This window comes from Protobothrops mucrosquamatus, unplaced genomic scaffold (assembly GCF_001527695.2).
Source record: "Protobothrops mucrosquamatus isolate PMUCROS unplaced genomic scaffold, P.Mucros_1.0 scaffold263, whole genome shotgun sequence".
NCBI classification, from domain to species: domain Eukaryota; kingdom Metazoa; phylum Chordata; class Lepidosauria; order Squamata; family Viperidae; genus Protobothrops; species Protobothrops mucrosquamatus.
Window position 1 is genome coordinate 134,075 of NW_015386610.1, and position 20,080 is coordinate 154,154.

The 20,080-nt window shown below is 37.1% G+C and overlaps 1 protein-coding gene across 3 annotated transcripts in view; it reads right to left on the bottom strand.

Moving 5' to 3' along the window:
* The window catches only part of MAP2 (microtubule associated protein 2), a 91,487-nt gene that overhangs the window by 14,043 nt on the left and 57,364 nt on the right, over positions 1-20,080 (bottom strand). For 2 of the 3 annotated variants that reach the window (XM_015814579.1, XM_015814577.1), the window contains exons 4-6: positions 14,965-15,026; positions 8,804-8,954; positions 7,102-7,445 (exon numbers count right to left, since the gene is read on the bottom strand). In XM_015814579.1, the coding sequence (XP_015670065.1) occupies positions 7,102-7,445; positions 8,804-8,954; positions 14,965-15,026 (557 nt within the window). Of the gene's footprint in view, positions 1-7,101; positions 7,446-8,803; positions 8,955-10,948; positions 11,126-14,964; positions 15,027-20,080 lie in introns of all 3 variants that reach the window. The other variant, XM_015814576.1, reaches the window with a different exon arrangement.

Consider the following 20,080-nt stretch of genomic DNA (forward strand, 5'->3'; position numbering starts at 1 on the left):
CACAGACAAATCATATCACGTATTTGTAGCAGCAAAGCTTAAATTGGAGGCAAAGAACAATTTCAATTCTCCCTGAAATATATTGAGTGGAAATACTGAGAATCTGACAGAAAGCTACAAAAATGGATTATTGTTTGAAACAAGAAAATTGACAAAAATTATAACTGGGATTCCAGATCAATGATAAGATAGATATTATCCAGGCCGAATTTGTCAATTATCAGGGTTTTGATTTTTATACTGAATTATGTCAGTTAGGGGCTTTTGTAACTGAATAGCAAATTATTAATTTCCTGGGAAACTAATATCTTTGTCCCATAGCTAAAGTTATTACAAATGAATTTGTTTCTTAACCTGTCAAGTTATATCATTGCACTCAGCAAGGATGTTTCTTGTCTCTTTTAATCTTCAATTTAGTGTTTCTTAAACCACTGGCTATTTCTATTAGACAATCTCAAGATAATAACAGTATGCTTGCATTCAATATTGAATATATAATTGTTCTTATATGCAGATATTATGACTATCCTTGAGAATTGTACAATGTCATTACCACAGTTTATTGCTTTATAAACAGCAATATGTTTACACTCTGGTTATACTACCAGTTGAAACAAACCTAATTTGCTAGCATTGGGATCCACTATAGCTATAGATTATTGCAAGAGATTGCATTTACAATTTATATGGGTTCTCTAAAATGTCTGGAATTTTATTTTTCTCAAAATATATCACAACATATTGAATTATCTATATCTAAATGCATAGGTGCAATTTCAGTAACTATAGCTTGATGATTAAAACTCTAATTAAGATTAATTAATTAATCAATATTAATGCTATCAAAATGAATATTACATTGATATTAATATATATTTTAAGATGGATTCCAAAGTTAATTTCTACTAGCTACTTTTCTCATTATTAGATGAGAAAATGTTTATATCAAGCTAAACTCCCTTGACTCATTAAACTGAGATCAACATAAAATGCTTTAACTTACCAGATTTTCAACTCATCATTGGACTTTTATATTAACATCAATATTTTTTTATTCTTTTAGAATGAGGTGTTTTATAGCTTTTAGCCTAATTGGTGAGTAAGTGTGTAATACCTTAGCAAGTTTTACAGTGCAAAAACAGGGATCTTCTCTTTCAGCCCTGAAAGATAGGTGTGAGTGTTTGGCCTTATGGAATAACCCAATCTAATCCAAATATTGTAAAATGACCCAACATTCTAAATCAGGTGATTTTAATAGTTATTTTAAGGACTTTCAGATACTGTGTTCGTTTTCATTCCTCATTCGAAGGAAATGATAACGTAAAATGAAAGTCAGTATTAATTATTTAACTGAAATGTGGAATTAAGAAGTAGAATTGCCTATTTTGAAGAATCAGAGATCCAGGCATTAAGAAATGGAAAATGATTTATCATTTAAAATCGATCAATTCATCAGAAAATATTATTTAATATTTATGGGACCCCTCAAACAATGTTAAAAAAGATTGGGGGGTTGGTCCTGGTGTTGCAATTAATTTGTAACATTGAACTACATTCCTAAAACATGGAATCTGTCATCTAATAAATAACTTTGATTCTTTTGATCATGAAGCATGACAAAGCAGATAATTTTACACAAATGGAAATACTTTATGGATTTTAAGTAATGGATTCAGGATAAGAGTGTTATATGTTTCTGAAAAGCCTCTCTGTTTCTATTGGATATAGGTTAGATTTAATGCTAAGCTAAGATGTGAATTAATATTATATTAGTTTTCCCTATTGATTAGTTTTCACATTTAGTATATTTTAATTCCTATAATATAGCTAGTTTCTCTGCATAATCACTGTTTTTCCTCTTAATACTGTAGTTTTATCATGTTCTATTAAAATAAATAATACAAAAACCCAAAACAAAATCTCTCCCTGTCCCCAAATATTGATTTTTAAAGATTCTGGTTGCATTGCCATGATGAAGTTATATGGGCACCTGTTTTAAGCCCCATCCGAAACGAACTGTGTGCGTGCTATTCTGTCCTTCCTATAAACATCTGAACTGCAGCTCCACATTTGATCATCTCAGTTGCTGTGGATGTGATGCAATGTGCTTCACATTAAAAATTTAGCATATGCTATGGGGTAGCTCTGGTCATTTTATGCCTCTCAATTTTCTAAACCCTGATGGAAAGTATGTTATTTTGCTAAAAATCAAAACCAAATTTTACAAGGAGACATATACCTCAGCTGAAGTGTGTGGTTTTCAGAGGCTTCTCTAGCTGCCCACGGAGCATTAGCATATTCCTGTGGTATGATACGTTTTATAATTTAAAAACTTTGTAATTTAAAAACAGAAATATATTTATCTACATAATTTCTTCTATATTTATCTACATAATCACAATTAAGAAAAAATAGCAACCAATGGAGGATAGGAAGAAAAGGGCTGTGTGTGTACAGCAGACTTCTCTCCTGACTTTCTTTGGGCTTCCTTGCCAATCAGTAAGCCCTCAAAAGCTCTTTCTCTCCATGTTTCCCATTCCTGATAGACAGCATATTAGATTCTTCTGAAACATATCATTCACACCAAAGAGAACCACACTGTACATGTGACAAGGAGAGGCTGCTTTTTGCCCAGCATACCCTGAAGAAAAATAAGTGCTTCTTGTTGTTTTTTAAAGTTGCCCTCATGTTGAGTTTGGTCCTCAGTGATTTATATAGACATGTCTCTAGTTTGGCAATGCATTCTGGGGTGTATTTTCAACTTCCTAGTCTAGACCATAGCAGTACATATCTTCTGGTGACCTCCCATTCAACTACTAACCAAGCTCAATTCTGTTATATAAAACTATTTATTTTTTTAAAATGATGGGTAATATTAAAATGTCATTGGATTAGGATACGTTTGTGTAGAAAGATTAGCAGAAGTGCACATTTCTCTCAGGCCTCTCCTGTACCACTGTTCTGCTGTGCATCGTACCGTCAGAGACGTGCCATTATGAAGAATGTGATGGTTGGACTTGTTGGAATGCATAACCAGGTTGGTAGTAGGGTTGTACTTCATTTTGTTTTTTGTCTTAAATCATACAATATAAAAAATTTACAGTATTAGCAAAGCAGAAAAGCTAGAACTGTTCCCCTGATGCTATCAGCAGCCACAGGACTGAAGTTTTTGCGCTTAAACTGTTTAAGAATGCAGTTCCTTATCTGCCACTTTTGATGATTACATTCAGTAAGAATGAGACTCTATGAACTGACTAGCAGGGGAATTGGCTGTGAGCAAAAGATACCTTCATCCTGATTGAGAAATTGATGGCTTATCGATCCTCTCTCCTTCGCCATTTTGCACGCTATAGCCATTTTTTATTTATTTTTCTTTTGTGGTCAGAATGGTTTCTTTCAGAAAACTAGCAGAATCTGAAATGCCTTTGTTTTGTTTCAGTTAACAATTGGGGAAACCTCACCTTACTCTATTATTTTTATTATAATTTATACAATTATAAAGTATGAGATCTCGGTTGACATGTAAGTCTTTTCAAGCTTTTTTAAACTTCCATTTTTTTTGTTGTCAGACAGTTATGTTGTGTGAAAGCACTAACAGAATCAGAGTTACAGTATCTACATGTATAGGCTGAGATCAAAAGACAGGTTAAACAGATTTATTAACTGACTAGCTACTGATGGTAATTATGCAACTCTATATTTTGATGTATTAACAAGCAACTTCTTACTGTTTTATGTAAGCACTTTCAATTGTTGGGACTGTGACAATATTACTGTATTTCCAGACTAAGGAGAGACAGGGTGCATGGGTTAGTGCATTCCTAGGTTAGTATATGCTTCTGGCGAAAGGAGCAAGTATATCTCTCAATGACACTCTAAAATAGCATCTCTACTCTCTTTAGATTGTTAGTTGTCATATCAGTTTATATTGGATTTTCTTATTTTTGGCATGGCTATTTCAGTTCATGTTATGAAACTCCAGCTGCATGCTCTTGATTTCCACAAACTAATTGTGAAAGCAGTTCCTAGAAAAGCAGTTCACTTCAATAGCCAGGAGAGTTGCAGCCACAATATCTAACACTGAGGAAGCATCACCACATCATCTCAGATACTTCTTACTTTCTTGAAAGGTAATCCTTATTGCCTGGAAGAACTTTTTCCAAAACTCCAAAGAACAAGCCTCTGGGTGGGGCACAAGTGACTGGAATGAAGCATCAGTACCAGACACGAAGAATGCTTTCCCCAAGAATGGCCCACCCCCGTCTCCTGCCAGATGTGTTCCCATGCCCATCACACTGTCATGTCACTGCTTGCCTTTACTTCCTTCGTATCATCCATCGCTCTATCTCTCATCCTTCCTCCCTAGGTCAAAGGAGCCACCATACACTCGATTGCATGCTCCTTCAAAAAACTGATTGATCTGGGATGCTTCTGCAAAGCACTCAGCAACCAAAACCTAGCCAGACAGTCTATCTACTCCCTTCCATCCGTCCATACACAACACCATCTCATGGCTCTCCCAGGTACCTGGTGAAAATTTGAAAAAATAAAAAATAAAAACCTTTCTTATACCCTTACCAACAGAATGAACCAGAAATGCTTCTACTCTCCCCTCATTCTTTTTCCTAAAAAGGGACAGGAAACTCCAATTCCCATCTCCCCAAATCTCTATCATCAGTTTAGTTTGCTCCTTAGTCTTTTAGATGTAATGATACCAGAGAAACGGGGCTGCCATAGGCTGGACACTCCAGATCCTCTAACTTTCATGTCCAGAGTGCAGAGTGAAGGAGATGGCCAAAATGACCACTATCCCACAGAGTTCACATGACAGCCAGAGGATGCAGGCTGGTTGTCTTGGTATGTCATTGATCTATTTCCAAACTGATACCTGTCCGGACTCTTCAGCACACCAAGATCAGTTATTTCCAGATTACTGTCACCATTGCTGCTTATGTCAGATTAGCCCTTGATGCTATCACTCTTGTTGTTGCTTGCCATCACCAAGTTGGAGGGTACAATCAATTCTGCAGTCATGGAGAGTCATCTCTTCAGCTATATGTAAATGGAGAATGGTCTTTCCCAACTGTTTCTTCTGGATGAAAGACCCCCTTTGGACACTTGAGTCAATTGGAATAATCCCAGTACAATACCTTACATGCTGGTTGTGCACTTAAAGCTGCAGCTTTCCCATCTGCAATGGGATACTGTATATATGCCTTCTTCTATAGCTCCTTCCAATGTGATTGTAGAACTTTTTAACTGTTAACATTTGCCTTGATGCTAATTTAGCAACCCAAGGAGATACCTTATTTGTATGAGACAATTGTCATACAACCCTGTCTTTAGTTTCTGTGCTCAGTTTTACTATTCCATAGTGCACAAGAGAAAAAGAGCAGCTTCAAAGAGGCTCCAATGTCCTCGTATTTGTGTAGATATTGCTCAAAATGGATTTTCTTTCTTTCTTCCTCTCCCACTCACCTTAGTAACATGTTGCTATGGCCACAGTCATTCAGAGAAATCTTTAAGTGCAGATGCCACTGTAAGTGCCTTATTGTACCCAATGAGGACTTTTCTATCCAGATTTATGCTTTATCATCTAAGCAATGGTATGCTGTCTGCATTTTCTACAAAATGATTGTGGATCATCTGCTGTGGCATATTATTATATTATATTTTTGTGGATAGGAGGGAAAGATATTTGTCAATCAGTGGAAGGTTAAGTAAGAAACTGTGGTACTTAGCTATATGCCAGCTAGAAGGCTTGAAGGGAGAGATTAGTTGACTTTCTATGCTATTAAACTTGCAAAAATACAAATATACTGATTTTAATTCTTGAATATCAAAATCAGTCTGAAAAAAAGTAAAGACACCTTGAAAGAATTTAGACTTGATTTAAATATATATTACAATGGATTGTGAAATATAAAGGTTTAAAGGGAAAGGGTAAAAGCAGCAGAGAGACGTGTTAAGGGTCCAATACAAGAAAAGGTCTGAGGTAAGAGACCAAATGATGTTTGTATTTGTAAATCAATAAAATCAAATAATTAGAATCTGGAGAATCAGAAAGTGTGAAAACTCTGAAAAAGCTAAAAGTCTGACCCAAGAGCTTTTGAGGCATGATGCTGATCTCAAAGCATCACATCAGTGTTTAATGCTCTTTAACCAACTATGCTTTCTATTCCCAGCAGAACTTGAGGAAGATAACCCTATCAGGAAGAAGGCAATGCAACCCTCAAATTGAACCAGTTGGGGTATTGGGAGGTTTGCTGCAGCTTCTGCTATTCTTCTACAGGTAACAGAACTCTCCTGGTAGTAGATACTTCCTTTGGTTTCTTAATCCTTCTATGCAGATGTCAAGGATTCTCTCATGAAAGCATCCCAAACAGGCGGATAGAAGGTATTATCATAGCAATATGAAGCTGCATGATATTTTTCTGAGAGGCCGAATAAAACAGCATCATAATATGGAATTATTTTTGATGAACGAGGCACACTTGATCATTCAATATAAATAATTGTGAAATCTTAGTGTATACACATTCTGACATTTTTACCATTTATGGAATGTCCAGATATTTGGAACTCCAATCTGTAGCCGTCATTTAAAAGCAATTCAAAAATAAACAAAATAAAATACATATAAAATACATATAAAATTTCACAAGAAATAAAGCACAATTTGCATCTTAGGCAAATTATACCAATGTATTTCACAGAGTTATCCCTCTATCAGCATAAAGTCAGATTATAAAACAAAAATATTTAAGTGGTTAACTTCAGCCTCTAGAAGTTTATAAGTGAGGTTTAAAGGAAGTTTCCATTCTGCAGATTTTCTTTTAACTTTATCAGAAGTAATTGCCTTTTTTCTAATAAAGGATACTAACTCCTTCTACATTCAAATCTACTGCTAGGGAAAAAGCTAAACAAATGCAACAAGAAGCATGAATAATTAGATGCCAATTACAATCAGAACAGAATTAGAAGTGTACAGTAATTAATGAAGAATGCCTTTGGAAGCTACAAGTCAATACTGCATATTCTTCTCAACCCTTTCTACCCTAATCCTGTTTCTAAATGTACTAATTAGAACGAAAGCCTTACCTGCCCCCCTTTAGGCTGATACTTGATGTTGTCTGTTGACCCAACTTTGGACCTGACATTCTTGAGATCTGGTAGAGGTTGATTAATCAGACGAAGTTGCTTAGGGGTTCCTGGAGATTTCGGAGGTGTGCGTATGATAGCAATTTTTTTCTCAGTGGGTACCAGAATTGCAGATGTGGGTGTACCCGGTGTATGTGGGGTCCTGGAATAGCTAGGGGTACCAGGTGTTCCTGGGGTACGAGAAGAATAACTTGGTGGGGTTCCAGGAGTGATGGCAGTTGATCCTGGAGTAGTTGGAGTTGATGTACCACTTTTTCCTGTTCGGCTTCGAATAGGCTCTGATCCTGTATTGATAACAGAATTCTGTTATGATATTCATACCATTTCCTAGAGAGAACTGGCATCTAATTGTTCATAAAAGAACCTGATCACAAAAATATTCAGTCTTTGCTAAAACTTTCTGAAGATCAGTGTGACACTTAAAATTGAACAAGATTTCACTAAATGACAAGATTATCATGGAGTGCAAACCAGTTAGGATTTAAAGCAAATTAAAAATCATTAATATTGGATATTTGTAATTATATCTTTCATAGCTTAATGTCCCCAAGGAGAAATCAATAAAAAAGAGAGTTAGAGTTGATTTGAAGCTTAATGCAGACTTCGATCTCCAATATCTCCATTGGCTCCTTGCTTCATCCCTCCCTATGATTATCAGTTCTGGATTGCAAATACCTGGCAGTCATTTAATGACAGGAAAAAGATACAGAAAACTCACTCATGATTAGCCGACATTTGGATTTTTGCAGCTCAGATTCAATAGTCCTGCCTATACCTCTAAATTAAGATTATGCTTAAAATTTAGAATCTCTTCATAAATTGGGAAATTTCTTCTCTAAATGAAAACGCTAAATATTACAAAATGCAAAGCATTCTTTTTCATATATTTTAAAATTCTGCTATCAAATATTTCAAGGAACTGGTATAAACCGTACAAATAGAAACTTAGGATATGTCCAGGGAGTACCTTTTTTCTGCTAAACTTTTCTCTTTTCCTAAACACAGAATTTTCTTAGCTTTTTTAAAAGTATCCAGTTACAAAAAATCCATATTTTATAGTATATCTAGAATTTTTTATCTGATCTTCTTATCTGGTAATACTGTATATAACACATTCCTTTTACAATAGAAACACAGCTGAGCAGAAACTGGTTGCTGTCTAATTTAGATATCATCTCTGGTCTAAAACCTATTTCCTCAACATGGCAATGTGGCCACCAATGCATCCATAAACATTTCTTTTGAAACCAGACAGACTCCATGTTTCATCTCATCTCATCTCATCTCGTTCTTTTAGTTTAAAAAAAATTAAATGGAGATTAACATATTGTAAAAGAAATGTCATTTTAATGCATTTTTTTTTATTTCCAGAAACATTACTGGGTCTTACATAAACTCTAAGTGTCTAAACCAAAAGAACAGATTGAATTTTATAAGGTTACAGGGAATAATGGTCCCAAACTGTACTAGTTTGCCTTCTGATAAATGGGAATTTTTGAGACTGCCTGGGGTCATCATAGCATAATTATTGTAAGGTTATTCATAACATGCTTTCAAAATTTCAAAAATGTTGACTAACTCAAAATAGATTAGAGAACCCTGAGCTTGTGCCTCCAAGTTTAAGTCTGGGCAAGAGACATACTTGTAGTTCGTCGTACAGATGAGATGGTGCTGTTCAGGGAGAAAGAATTTTCATCTCGTTCTCTGTCTGCTGAGATACCTCTTCGGGCAGGTAAAATGGAAGAAGGTCTTGGTAAAGAGGAGCGCTTTTCAGGACTCTTGGTTATTCCATCCTAATGCAAAAAACAGGAAGCATCTTGGTTTGAAACATGTATTGGTATTCAGCTCCAGCCTAATTTTGTTCACATTCGAGCCATAAGGGAATGTAACACTATAGCAGTATAGTACAATAGTACAGAAGCTGTTGAGGAAAAAGGGTAAACTCCAAGATTGAGGGCAGAAAGTTGACTTAATTTGGCTCTGACTGCATCAGTATAGCCTTATTTTATTTGCATTTAAAAAGAAAGTATGCCTCTCTGCTGTGAACATATGTTCATAGACTCACACACAGACGTACACACTGAAGCTAAATGGAACAACCCCTCACTCAGTACTTGGAAACAGGGGAAGAGTGACTTCTCGATATACAAAAATGGCTTGGAAAAGCCAGAGTTTTTAGGCAAGGGCTCTTCTATTGCAGCAAATGGCCTAAACCAGCGGTTCTCAACCTATGGGTCGCGACCCCATTTGGGGTCGATTGACCATTTCACGGGGGTCGCCAAGCAAGGCTGTCCGCCATTTTTTTCCCCTTTTCCGGTGGGTGCCTTACCTCCCTTGAGCTGGGCCAGCTGGTGGTCGGCCTGCTCCGTCTCTGCCGCTTGCCAGCTACGCCTCGGCCGGCGCAGGGGGCGGAACCACGCATGCACGGCGCTCCCGGGCAGGGAAAGTCCTCGACTTACGACCAGTTGGGTAGTCCTCGACTTACGACCGGTTTAGTCCTCGACTTACGACCGGTTTAGTCCTCGACTTACGACCGGTTTAGTCCTCGACTTACGACCGGTTGGGGTCGCGGCATTAAAAAGGTTGAGAACCACTGGCCTAAACCTACTACAAATAGTCCTTGACTTATGATCATAATTGAGTCCAGAATGTTGATCGTAAGTCATTGTGGTTGTTAAGGAAGACACTCATGTGGCTGTCTTGCTCAGCAACCACAATCCCAGCTATTCCCATTGTGGTCGTTAAGCAACTACCCGGGCCATTAAATGAGCCAGCATGCGGAAATCTGCTGCAGGTCAGAAGGCTTCAGCTGGCTAGGCTCAGCATCATGCAGGCCTCCTGCCTCCTCCTGCATTCCCAGAAGCCTTAACCAGCTAGGTTCAGTGATGTGCAGGCCTCCTGCCTTCCCCCCTCCCCCCCCCCACTCCTGAGTCTTCTGGTGAGCATCAGGTTTCTGCATCCCAGTGGGCCTAGGCAGCTGAGGTCTTCCAGCCCATGTCGTGGAGGGGGCAGTTGCAGTGTTCCCAAGGGTAGGCAAGCTGCCAAGCACCTGAATTTTGATCACGTGACCATGAGGGTGCTACATTGGTTTTAAGTTCAGGCAGGGACTGTATGTCTCTTCACTCAGCGCTATCATAATTTTGAATGGTTTGCTGAATGAATGCTCATAAGATGACAATTACTGGTATATGCATCTTATGAAAAGTGTAGATATTGAATAGAATCAAACAATATATTAAGCTTTTTGAACAATCAAATTTATTTTTCTGATTTGTAAATTAAGTTCTAAAACTGGCAATTATCAAGGCAACAAATCCCACATTCTGGCATCCTATGCAATCACAACTCAGCTCCATCTCAGTGATGTGCCTTCCTCACAGGGTTCTACCCCTAGCACTTCTTTGCGTTCTGAAGTTTGCTTTGCCAGCCTGCCAGAATTTGTAAATCAGCCTTTGCATTTCTTCCTGTTCCTTCTCTCATACTGTTTTTCAAAAACAGTTATGGGAAGAGTATTATCACCACTGAATTTTCTCATCACTTGTGATCTGTGATGAGGAATGACTAAATTAATTGTCTTTTATAGACCTTATAGGTGAACCAGGAGAAGTGACACATTGGAACTGTTGATATCATAAACTGATTTGATTACATTTCTAACTTACATACTACAGTTCTTTTTCGTTTGGGAAAAAGGATATCAAGATAAGATATCCATATTCGGTAGTGAAGGAAAAAATTAAAGATGTGGGAATTTGTCTTTATTCTTGTTCTACCTCAACTGCCTTACCTGAGCTGTTTTTGAATAGTCCCTTGGGCCCGCTGAAGAGGGCCACGCAATATAATTGTCTTTACTGCGCAAAACAACTTTTTTAGTGGTGATTAGTGAACAAGCAGAGTTGGGTCTTGGAGGAAGCAATGATTTTGCTCTAACTTTTGAGGCAGGAATCTTTGACAAAGAAGAAGTCTAATTATAGGAAAACAAAAAGAAGAATGTAATGGAAAGATGAACAATGAGACAAACAGAAAATGTATGAAATATAGAAAACAGAATTCAAATCAGAACCTTAAAAATAATTATTGTATTGTACTATTGTTCTTACGTCAAAGCAAGCATACCTTAAAGTAAAGTGATTTCATTGTTCAAAGCATAAGATGAATGCTATTTTTCAGAAGTTGACTGTGGCTTTTTCTGAAGCTACTTACACTGTCACTGGCCCATGCTACCATTCTATTTTTCTACTTTTAGTGTTATCATCTTTCCAGGTTTTAAGACTGGAATTTCAGTTATAGTATTCACCAAAAAATATTGATATCCAAGTTAGGATTCCTTCAGTTACCAGGCTGAGACTACACTTGCACTGACTTCACTCTAGGTAAATAGATCTCATAAAAATAAGTCAATAAGCACTTTAAGTTCGTGTTTAGGATCTTAGTGGACAATATTACTTTGAAACTGCTATTAAAACATTATGCATTATGCATTATTAACTGCAGCAGTCACAGACAAACTGCTATATCTTGTTAACGCTGGAGAGAATATAGTCCTTGCCTTATGGTCAACTAATTTTGGCAAAGCCAATTATGGAAGCCTTATGATACCACTAACATTTTTGCTGATTCTTTTCCTATTGCAAAACAAAATAGAAAAGGCACTGTTTGTCTTTTTTAAAATAAAAATTGTATTATTAATTTCCTTTCAGAAACCTTTTACCTGTAGTCACACTCAGATGCATTCCATATGCTAATTCTTCATTTCAGTTTTAAATATACAAATCAAAATAAACCTAGCTCATATATGTGGCCGTTGTAAATCCATACAGATATAAGGGCTAGATTAGAATTACATTTAAGGAGAAAATAACTTGGGCACCCAAAACATACAACATGAATACATTGCAGAAGAATAGCCATGTTAGTTTATAAAGCCAAAAAATAGAGTAAGTACTGAAAAGCAGAACACAGGGATGGGATTTGATGGGCACCATTAGTATTATGATGTAGGAGGATGTAAGTGAGCATACAAGGTTTGAGAGGTAAAAAAACCTGTTTATGAATCTAATGTTTAATCCTGTACATATTTTTTCTCAGAAAAATTCTATGAAGTTCATTGAACTCCAGTCTCCCAGCCACAGACCAAGAAGTGTAACCATCAGGTGACAGCTTTATTTTAGAGACAGCTATTTATTTATTAAATGTATATGGCCACCCATCTTACACAAAGTGACTCTGTGCAGTATACAGTTATTAAAATAAAACAATAAATAGATCAAAACAATTATTAAAACAGTCATCATTAAAGATACAATCTCCTTTAAAAGAGAGAGTAGATTAAGTACAATGCTACTTTATCTACCGCTACTCTCTGCCCTCCTAAGATATGTGTGCTCAGAGCAGACAAGGTAATCAAGGGGCAAGCTTGCTACTTGAAATTATCACTTCAAGTAGTGATACGAATTGGACAGAAGTGTAAGATATTTTTTTAATTTACATATGCAAATTACTGTTCTTTCACTATCAAATTCTGGAAAGCTGTGGCCTCTGGATAAAAGGAAAAAGATACTTTTAGTGGGTGAGCAAAGGTATTAAATACAAACAGGCAAATGTACATGTGCATGTTAGATAAAAGGAAACAGGACAGCCATGTGTTTATTCATATATCTGCATGTCCCATGCAAATGAATGTGAGGTATCTAATTTTTATAACATCCGGGGTATGGGAGAGGCCATCTCTCTCTTTCTATCTTTCTTTACAGTTTTCTTCTCTATCTGGCTCATTCTGAAGCAGCACTAGAGAAATGGTAATTACGCCCAGTCCCCAAAGCTATGGCTATTGCAATGCCTTTGCGGCCATGGGATCAGAATTTGGGCAGCCAACTCACACAACTGCAGGGGTGCTTCAATTCCCTTCACCTATTCCCCCCCCCCCATCATCTGTGCCCCTTTGGCTACCTTATTCTCCACTGGCTTTACCACTCCCAGATGCTCTTTGCCCTCTTCTTCCTCCCACTGCTAAGGAAGTGTGCCCAGCCTGGCCCTTCACAAGGCATCATATGCAGCGTTGTCCAAATCATGTGCGGCCTTCTCATGAGGCTCTGAGGGCCGCATGCAATTTGGACAATGCCATGCTCTGGAGAATGGTGCAAGTGGTCTGAGATAGAAGGTCTGGTGATTTGGATTGATAGGCTCCCTTTCCTTGGTTATGTTCTGTTGTATCCTATGATTTGATTTGAATGTCTGCACTAAGCTGGACTCAATGGCTTCATCCAGTTATGATTTGAGCTGCAAAACTTATAAACAGGTACATTTAGATCAGAGGAGATCTTCCCTATAGACTGAAACAGAATATATGTCTGGAGAAATAAATATAAAGAATTGGGAAACATTTCAACTCTGGCCACATCCTTTTTCATCCTCCATTTCTTGTTAAAACAAATATGGTTTAAGAGAGAGACATTCTCCTCCCTCCCATCTTTCTCTTCCCAGGAAAGGGGGGGGAGAAGCTAAAAGAAAAGATGGCACTTCATAGACCCTCTAGTTGCAAGTCACCAGTCAACTGAATTTGTGGTCTTGAACAAAGGAGAATCATGGAAAGCAAGGTATTATGAATGGTACCTACCACATCTGATAAAGTGCCTTGTACCTTTGGCAGTCAAACATATTTGTGCATTCCCACTAACATAAATGACTCCTTCCTTTGTTATGGTTAACAATGGGTGATAAAGATATAGTTCTGTTCTGCTGCTGGTGGTTCATTGCGCTGGTTTTCTATTTTATGCTAATGAAATCAGTTTCTCTTTGCATCTTGAGGCTATGACAGCACTAGTTTTATTGTATTTCCATCTAGATTTTGCTTAATGTCTTGAGAGTCCATGAAGCCAAATTTTCAGTTGCCTTGTAACTCAGGGGCCCTGCATCAGTGTGTGCTGGTGTCAATTTGCTTATCTAGCTGAATTAGCATTCAGTCCCAGCTTCAGTGATTGGCTGAACTTTGAATTTGCCCCCCCCTTTTTTTTTTCCCAGGCAGAGCAGCAGCCACTGGATTTTAAACATATAGAAAGCAGATCAGATTTAGTTTCTAGTATTTCCTCTTACAAAAATGAATCAGACTAGTAGATTGAAAGTAATGCCATGAAGTTCTCAGAATTGCATCTGATGGACTCACTAGAACAGTGGTGGCGAACCTATGGCACGGGTGCCAGAGGTGGCACTCAGAGCCCTCTCTGTGGGCACGCATGCCGTTGCTCCAGTCCTAGGCCTTCAGCTGAGTTTTATAAAACCTTTTTGCTTTAGGCTTCCACCGCCGTGTGCAAAAAAAAAAAAAGGTTCAATCAGTCAATTTCAACTTCTCGTGAGGAAAAAAGATCTTGCAAAGTTGGAATTGATTGATTCAACTTTTTAGTCCCACCCAGTCTGCCGTTACCACCGCAGCCATGCCCACCCAATGGGCCATGCCCACCCAATGGGCCCCGCCCCCAATTGGCCACACCCAGCCAATGGGCCACACCCAGCCAGCACTCGATGATGCATAAGTGGGTTTTGGGTTGCAGTTTGGGCACTCAGTCTCTAAAAGGTTTGCCATCACTGCACTAGAACATAAAATAGAAAACTTAACTGTCAATTTGTAATTTTACAGAATACAGCAATTAGAACATTTTAAGAATCTATGATTAATTTCAAAGTGAGTCAAAAAGAAACTATTTGTTTAAAACTGCCAAATGGTTTTTAAAGTTATTTATGGTATTAAAACCACCAAATATTCAAAATACGCAGACATGTAAAACACATAAAGGCAAATTCACCCACCGAAAGTTTTTCCTTTGCTTGCTTAAATACCCCAGGCGTCTGGTTTATTTCACCACCAGCAGCTATTAAAAAATAAGGGGGGAAAGGTTAACGTTTTAAAATCATAACTCCAAATTAACCTTTAACATTTTCAATTAAATTGCCATGCAGTATTTATAATGAACCAATTACTGGCCCAACTATCGCTAATTAAAAAATAAATTGCAACTGGAAAATTAAAGAATAACACTTCTCAATATTCTTTAAAAATCTTACCATCAGAGCATTGTAAAGAAAATTATGAGGTTTGAATGATGTGGGATTACAGCATTATATTCAACAAATAACAATAATCTGAAAACATTCACCATCACTTTTTTAAACATATGAGCACCAGTAATATTTTGGTTATGACTTAAAACCACTTCCTATACGTATGTACTGCATCTTCTAGGAATATTACAAATGAGGGCAAGACTGAATATTAAAATAAAATAAAAATAGGATACTGAAATGATGGGTTTTATTTTCATTTTGTTATCTATATTTAAATGGTTTGCACATAAGCCAATTTTCAAACATAAAGAAAACAGTACTTAAAGAAACAGTGAGTAAATACATAACCCAGCTGGAATATGTATATGTAGGAAAACCCCTGCATGTATGTTCAGTCTTCTCCTCTATGGTTGAAAAGGACAGCATGGGCATGAGTCAACATGCAAGACTTGAGTATAACATCCCTCATTGTTCAGTTTCCAAACTTCCTACTCTGAGCTGGAGGAAAACCCTTCTAGCATTTCTGGTTCCATGTATGTTTTCCATGGTGTCCAGGTGAGTCAAATGTAATGGTCCTGAGATCTTCCATCATCATCAAAGGAAGGTTGGGGAAAGATACAAGAAGATACAGAGAAGCAGCATGCATACATCCTTTCCTCACCCCTTTAACCATTTTATGTGCAGTCTGAATACCTGTGCCCAGTTTAATATATCCTACTGTATTAATCATCACCAGTTCATTGCTTGCAGTTAAATTCAAAGAATACAACTGCAGCAGATAGCATGGTTTACAACATATGTTGTTTAGAGATTTGGATAGAGTTCCTTACACACGGAATTATTTCCAGTGGCCAAGATGGCCAAACATTCCATGGTTTGCAAGGAAGTATCTATTATCAGTTTGACTACATTATCATTAAAATAAACCCTTAAATCATGTTAGAAAATTATTGGTAAATATATTAAAAGAAAAAAAATTAAAATAGTGTAGTTAAATTGTCAATATCTTCATCACAAGCTGCCTGCATTATATTTTCTTAGCTCTACTACTGGTCCCATCTACCCACTTACGCACCCTTCCACGTAATAGATTCTTCTGGTTGAATCATGTATCAGTGATCCACAGCTATTAAACAATGGGAAAATGCCTTACTGATGACTTACCTGAAAGCATAATAATTCTTCCATCTGAACAATAAACCTGGATCATGACTTCGCCCTGTCCCTTGGAGTTCGATTAACAGTTTAATCATGCAAGAAACATGTTTAATTCTGGGACACACACCATGAAATTTAAGATGAGGAAAACCAACCTAATACATGTTTCTCCCAGTTCAAAGCCTAAGCTGCTACTTCTGTTTGTCCTATGATATGGATGTTGTGATGTCATAAAGGAAACACAGTCTTACTTTTTCAACCAACCAAAAACTGCAGTACAAATTTAGATTAGGTTCAGATGATAGTATTCATATTACCATATTACAATGGTTAAAATCAATGTGGTTTCTTCAAAGTGTCCTTTTTTGTGTATATAAAAAAGATAAAAAGAAACAAGTACTGAATGTGTATTTGCATGAAGTAGCCTTATTCAAAATCTATGTTTTACCATTACTCTTCATATACATCCCCATCTAGTTTACTCTGGTAGAAAAAAGATCCATTGATTTAATGGGAAAGATTTCCAGCTTATAATGCTTGAAATAGCAGCTACAGAAATAAAACCTCCTTAGGGAGCTTTTGAATACGTAATTAATAAAACTGGCAAATATGGGACATATTTTATATAAAACTGAAAATATTTTGAAGGGTTTCGGATTTGCAAATCAGTTCATTCTTCAAAGTAAATTTGAAGATACACAATTTGAAACTTGGGTATTTGAAAATAAATACCATATCAAGTCTTGCTTTAGTAGTACACTGTAGTTTGACCTAATTCACAAAAGTTGATCTTCCATGAAAGAAAGAAAAAAAAGCTCTTGATCAGTAGCAGATTCTTCTAGTCTCCCCTATCCTCCACCCCTGGCCTTCTTATAATTTTTCCACGGTATGGGAAATCCTTTCTGAGCATAAGCTGGAGGAAGAGATCTCCTGTTGTGTTGGAACTATGGCTAACTCAACTTTAATCAGAACATGCCGGGATCTGAACCATTTTCCTGAGTTCAGATTCAGTATTACAAGAAACAAGAAGTTTTAAAAATGAAATGCAAAGTTTTAATTTTCTTATCTCCCACATAAATAGGAGGGAGCGTGCAAATGTGATATTTCTTTGGTTTGTGCATATAACAGAAAACAAGAGAATAAAGAAAGATATACAAGATATACAAGGGAAATTTAAAAGTAAATTTGTTCCATCCATCTAGCATTTTGAAAAAGTGCACAGATACTGAGATAATCAACAGGGATATAACTGTAAATGGATTTGCTATCTGGCCAATATTCTTGAAACTGTGTAATTAAAAATTTGCCAGCTTCTCCCAGGAAGTAAACAACAACAACAACAACAACAACAAAACCCTTAATTTTTGGAAATCTTTATAGTAGGGACATGTATGCAGAGAGATAATTAGGATACCTCAATTTTGTTTCAATGTAAATTCTGAGTTTAATTTGGGATACTAATGTAGAGGATATTATTTAGCTTTTGTCAAAAACAGTGCCTCAAAGTTACTGTAAGTAGCTAATGAGAACCACAAACAATTCTCTACAATAGGGACATAAAAAATTAAGAAAGGAATGTTCTCCTGCAGCTGCTAAGTAGACAATTAGAGTCACGAAAATTATAGAGAATGAGTTTGTGTGATATTCAACCATATCCATCATTTGCTTATTGTATCCTTATTTATTGAGTTTTGTTTGGAATAAAAAATATCACTTAATTAAAATTAAGTAAATGTAATTAATTACTCTATTTCTGGTTTTCCATTCTGAGAAGTAAGTTCTTCATTCTGATCAATAAGTGATACAACAGAAGGATTTTTAGAACTACGGTAAGTCTTCTATTAGTCTCTTGCAATTCTTTGGGAACTGGGAACTGAGGATTTCCTAATGCAAAAATCAAGATTGGCTTGAATCATATAGAAACAAGAATGGTCATGCAACAACGGTACACTCTTAGCTTTTCACTTTAATGAGTAGGCAAAAGTCTATCTCTAATTATACTAAACTGTTCTGATTCAAAAACAATTGTATAATATCTGATCTTTATGTAATGTGTAAGTAATCCTTGACTTACAACCAGTAATTTAATGACCATTCAAAGTTACAGCAGGGGAAAGCGTACTTTATAGCCTATAAAGCCATGTGAAATAAAAGTTCCCCACAATCATGTGATTACCATGTGCAAACTTCTCTGCCATTTTCCCCAGAAAGTCAGTTGGGAAGCAGGCAGGGAAGGTTGCAAGCAGAGGGGTCAGAAAAAAGCTGAAATTCTCCTGTGGGCTGCAGGAAAGGTGCTGAAATTCTGAAGATCATTACATCCTGAAGATTTCATCTGTGTTCCTGCAGCCTCACAAAGGATTTCTCCTCTGTGCACAGCGCGGAGCTAAAGTCCTTTGGTGAGCTGCAATAACTTTTGGGAGCAAAAGGGCTGCCTGCCAAGAGGACTTCTACTTCACACTGACCAGGGAAATTGCTTAATGGTTGTAACTGGGAGTGCCAGGATTGCAATCTTTGAACAAAGCAGTCACATGGGCTTGTGGCTTAATGACCACTTTGCTCAATGACCAAGATTCCAATCTCAAATGTGGATGAAATTGGAAGTGGGTGTAGATGAAATTGGAAGTGCTGTTGCAGAATTACTTCTGCCACAAAAGTGTGAAGGACAGGCATTTCTGTTGTCATTGCTATGCTACATTTTGCCCGATGCTGTCCTCATAGGAAATTTAACTGGTATTTATTCCTACTTTTGGATATGGAAACCTATGGACCAATGTAGAAAAAAAAGGCACATTCATTGCCCACTACCACCCTCTTTAAAGACAACAAGACAATACAAAAGACTTTTAAAGAAAATGGCGTCTGCCTTCATTTTTACATAGGGGGCCAGGATGCTCTTCATAGAGCAGTGTTCCCAACCTTTCTGGGTTGGCGGCTCAATGCGGGAGGGGGGAAGAGGGGATGGTTTTGTGCAAGCAGCAGGCAGCTTCATTTGTGTGAGGTGGGGCTGTGAGTGCTGGTGCCTGCTGCTCGCGCAACACACACATGTGTTGGCCCGCCACTCACAAGGCCCAATTGGGAATAGGCCATGGCCCAGTAATGGGCCGGAGCCCAGAGATTGGGGACTCCTATCATAGATAACTTCTCAGAACTTTGAAGAAAGAAGGCTGATGCGATTTTTAAGAAAGTTTAGGTTTGCTTGTTTATGGATTGGCACTCCAGTTTTATAACCTTATATTCACAGAAAAACTAGAGAAGAAATATTTTGGAATTCCCAGGAAGAATGTTTTCCTGAAATTAGTAACATTTCCTCACGTGCACTGTAATTCTGTATATAAAATAAAGAGAGTATTTAGTCATCTCCCCTTTGATTGCAATAAAAAGCATATATGACCACATATGTAATTCTATGATGCATATTTCAATCATTATTTGCATGTCACCCGAGTAGAATTATTGACAAGGGTGCAAATTTGTCCTGAAAAGGATTTGTACAAATGTTGCTCCTTGTAAATTATTTATCTTAATCTCTTCAACTGCAGAGCATTGTACAATCCAAAAATCTCCTAAATAACTACGGATATATAATTTGCTGCAAGTACTGCCTCATTTTCTTTTCCTGTATTTTCCACGTTTTTCACTGTAAGCAAATATTCACATTCAGGAGAGTTTTCTGTTCAAAAATATCTACTTGTTTCAGATTCCG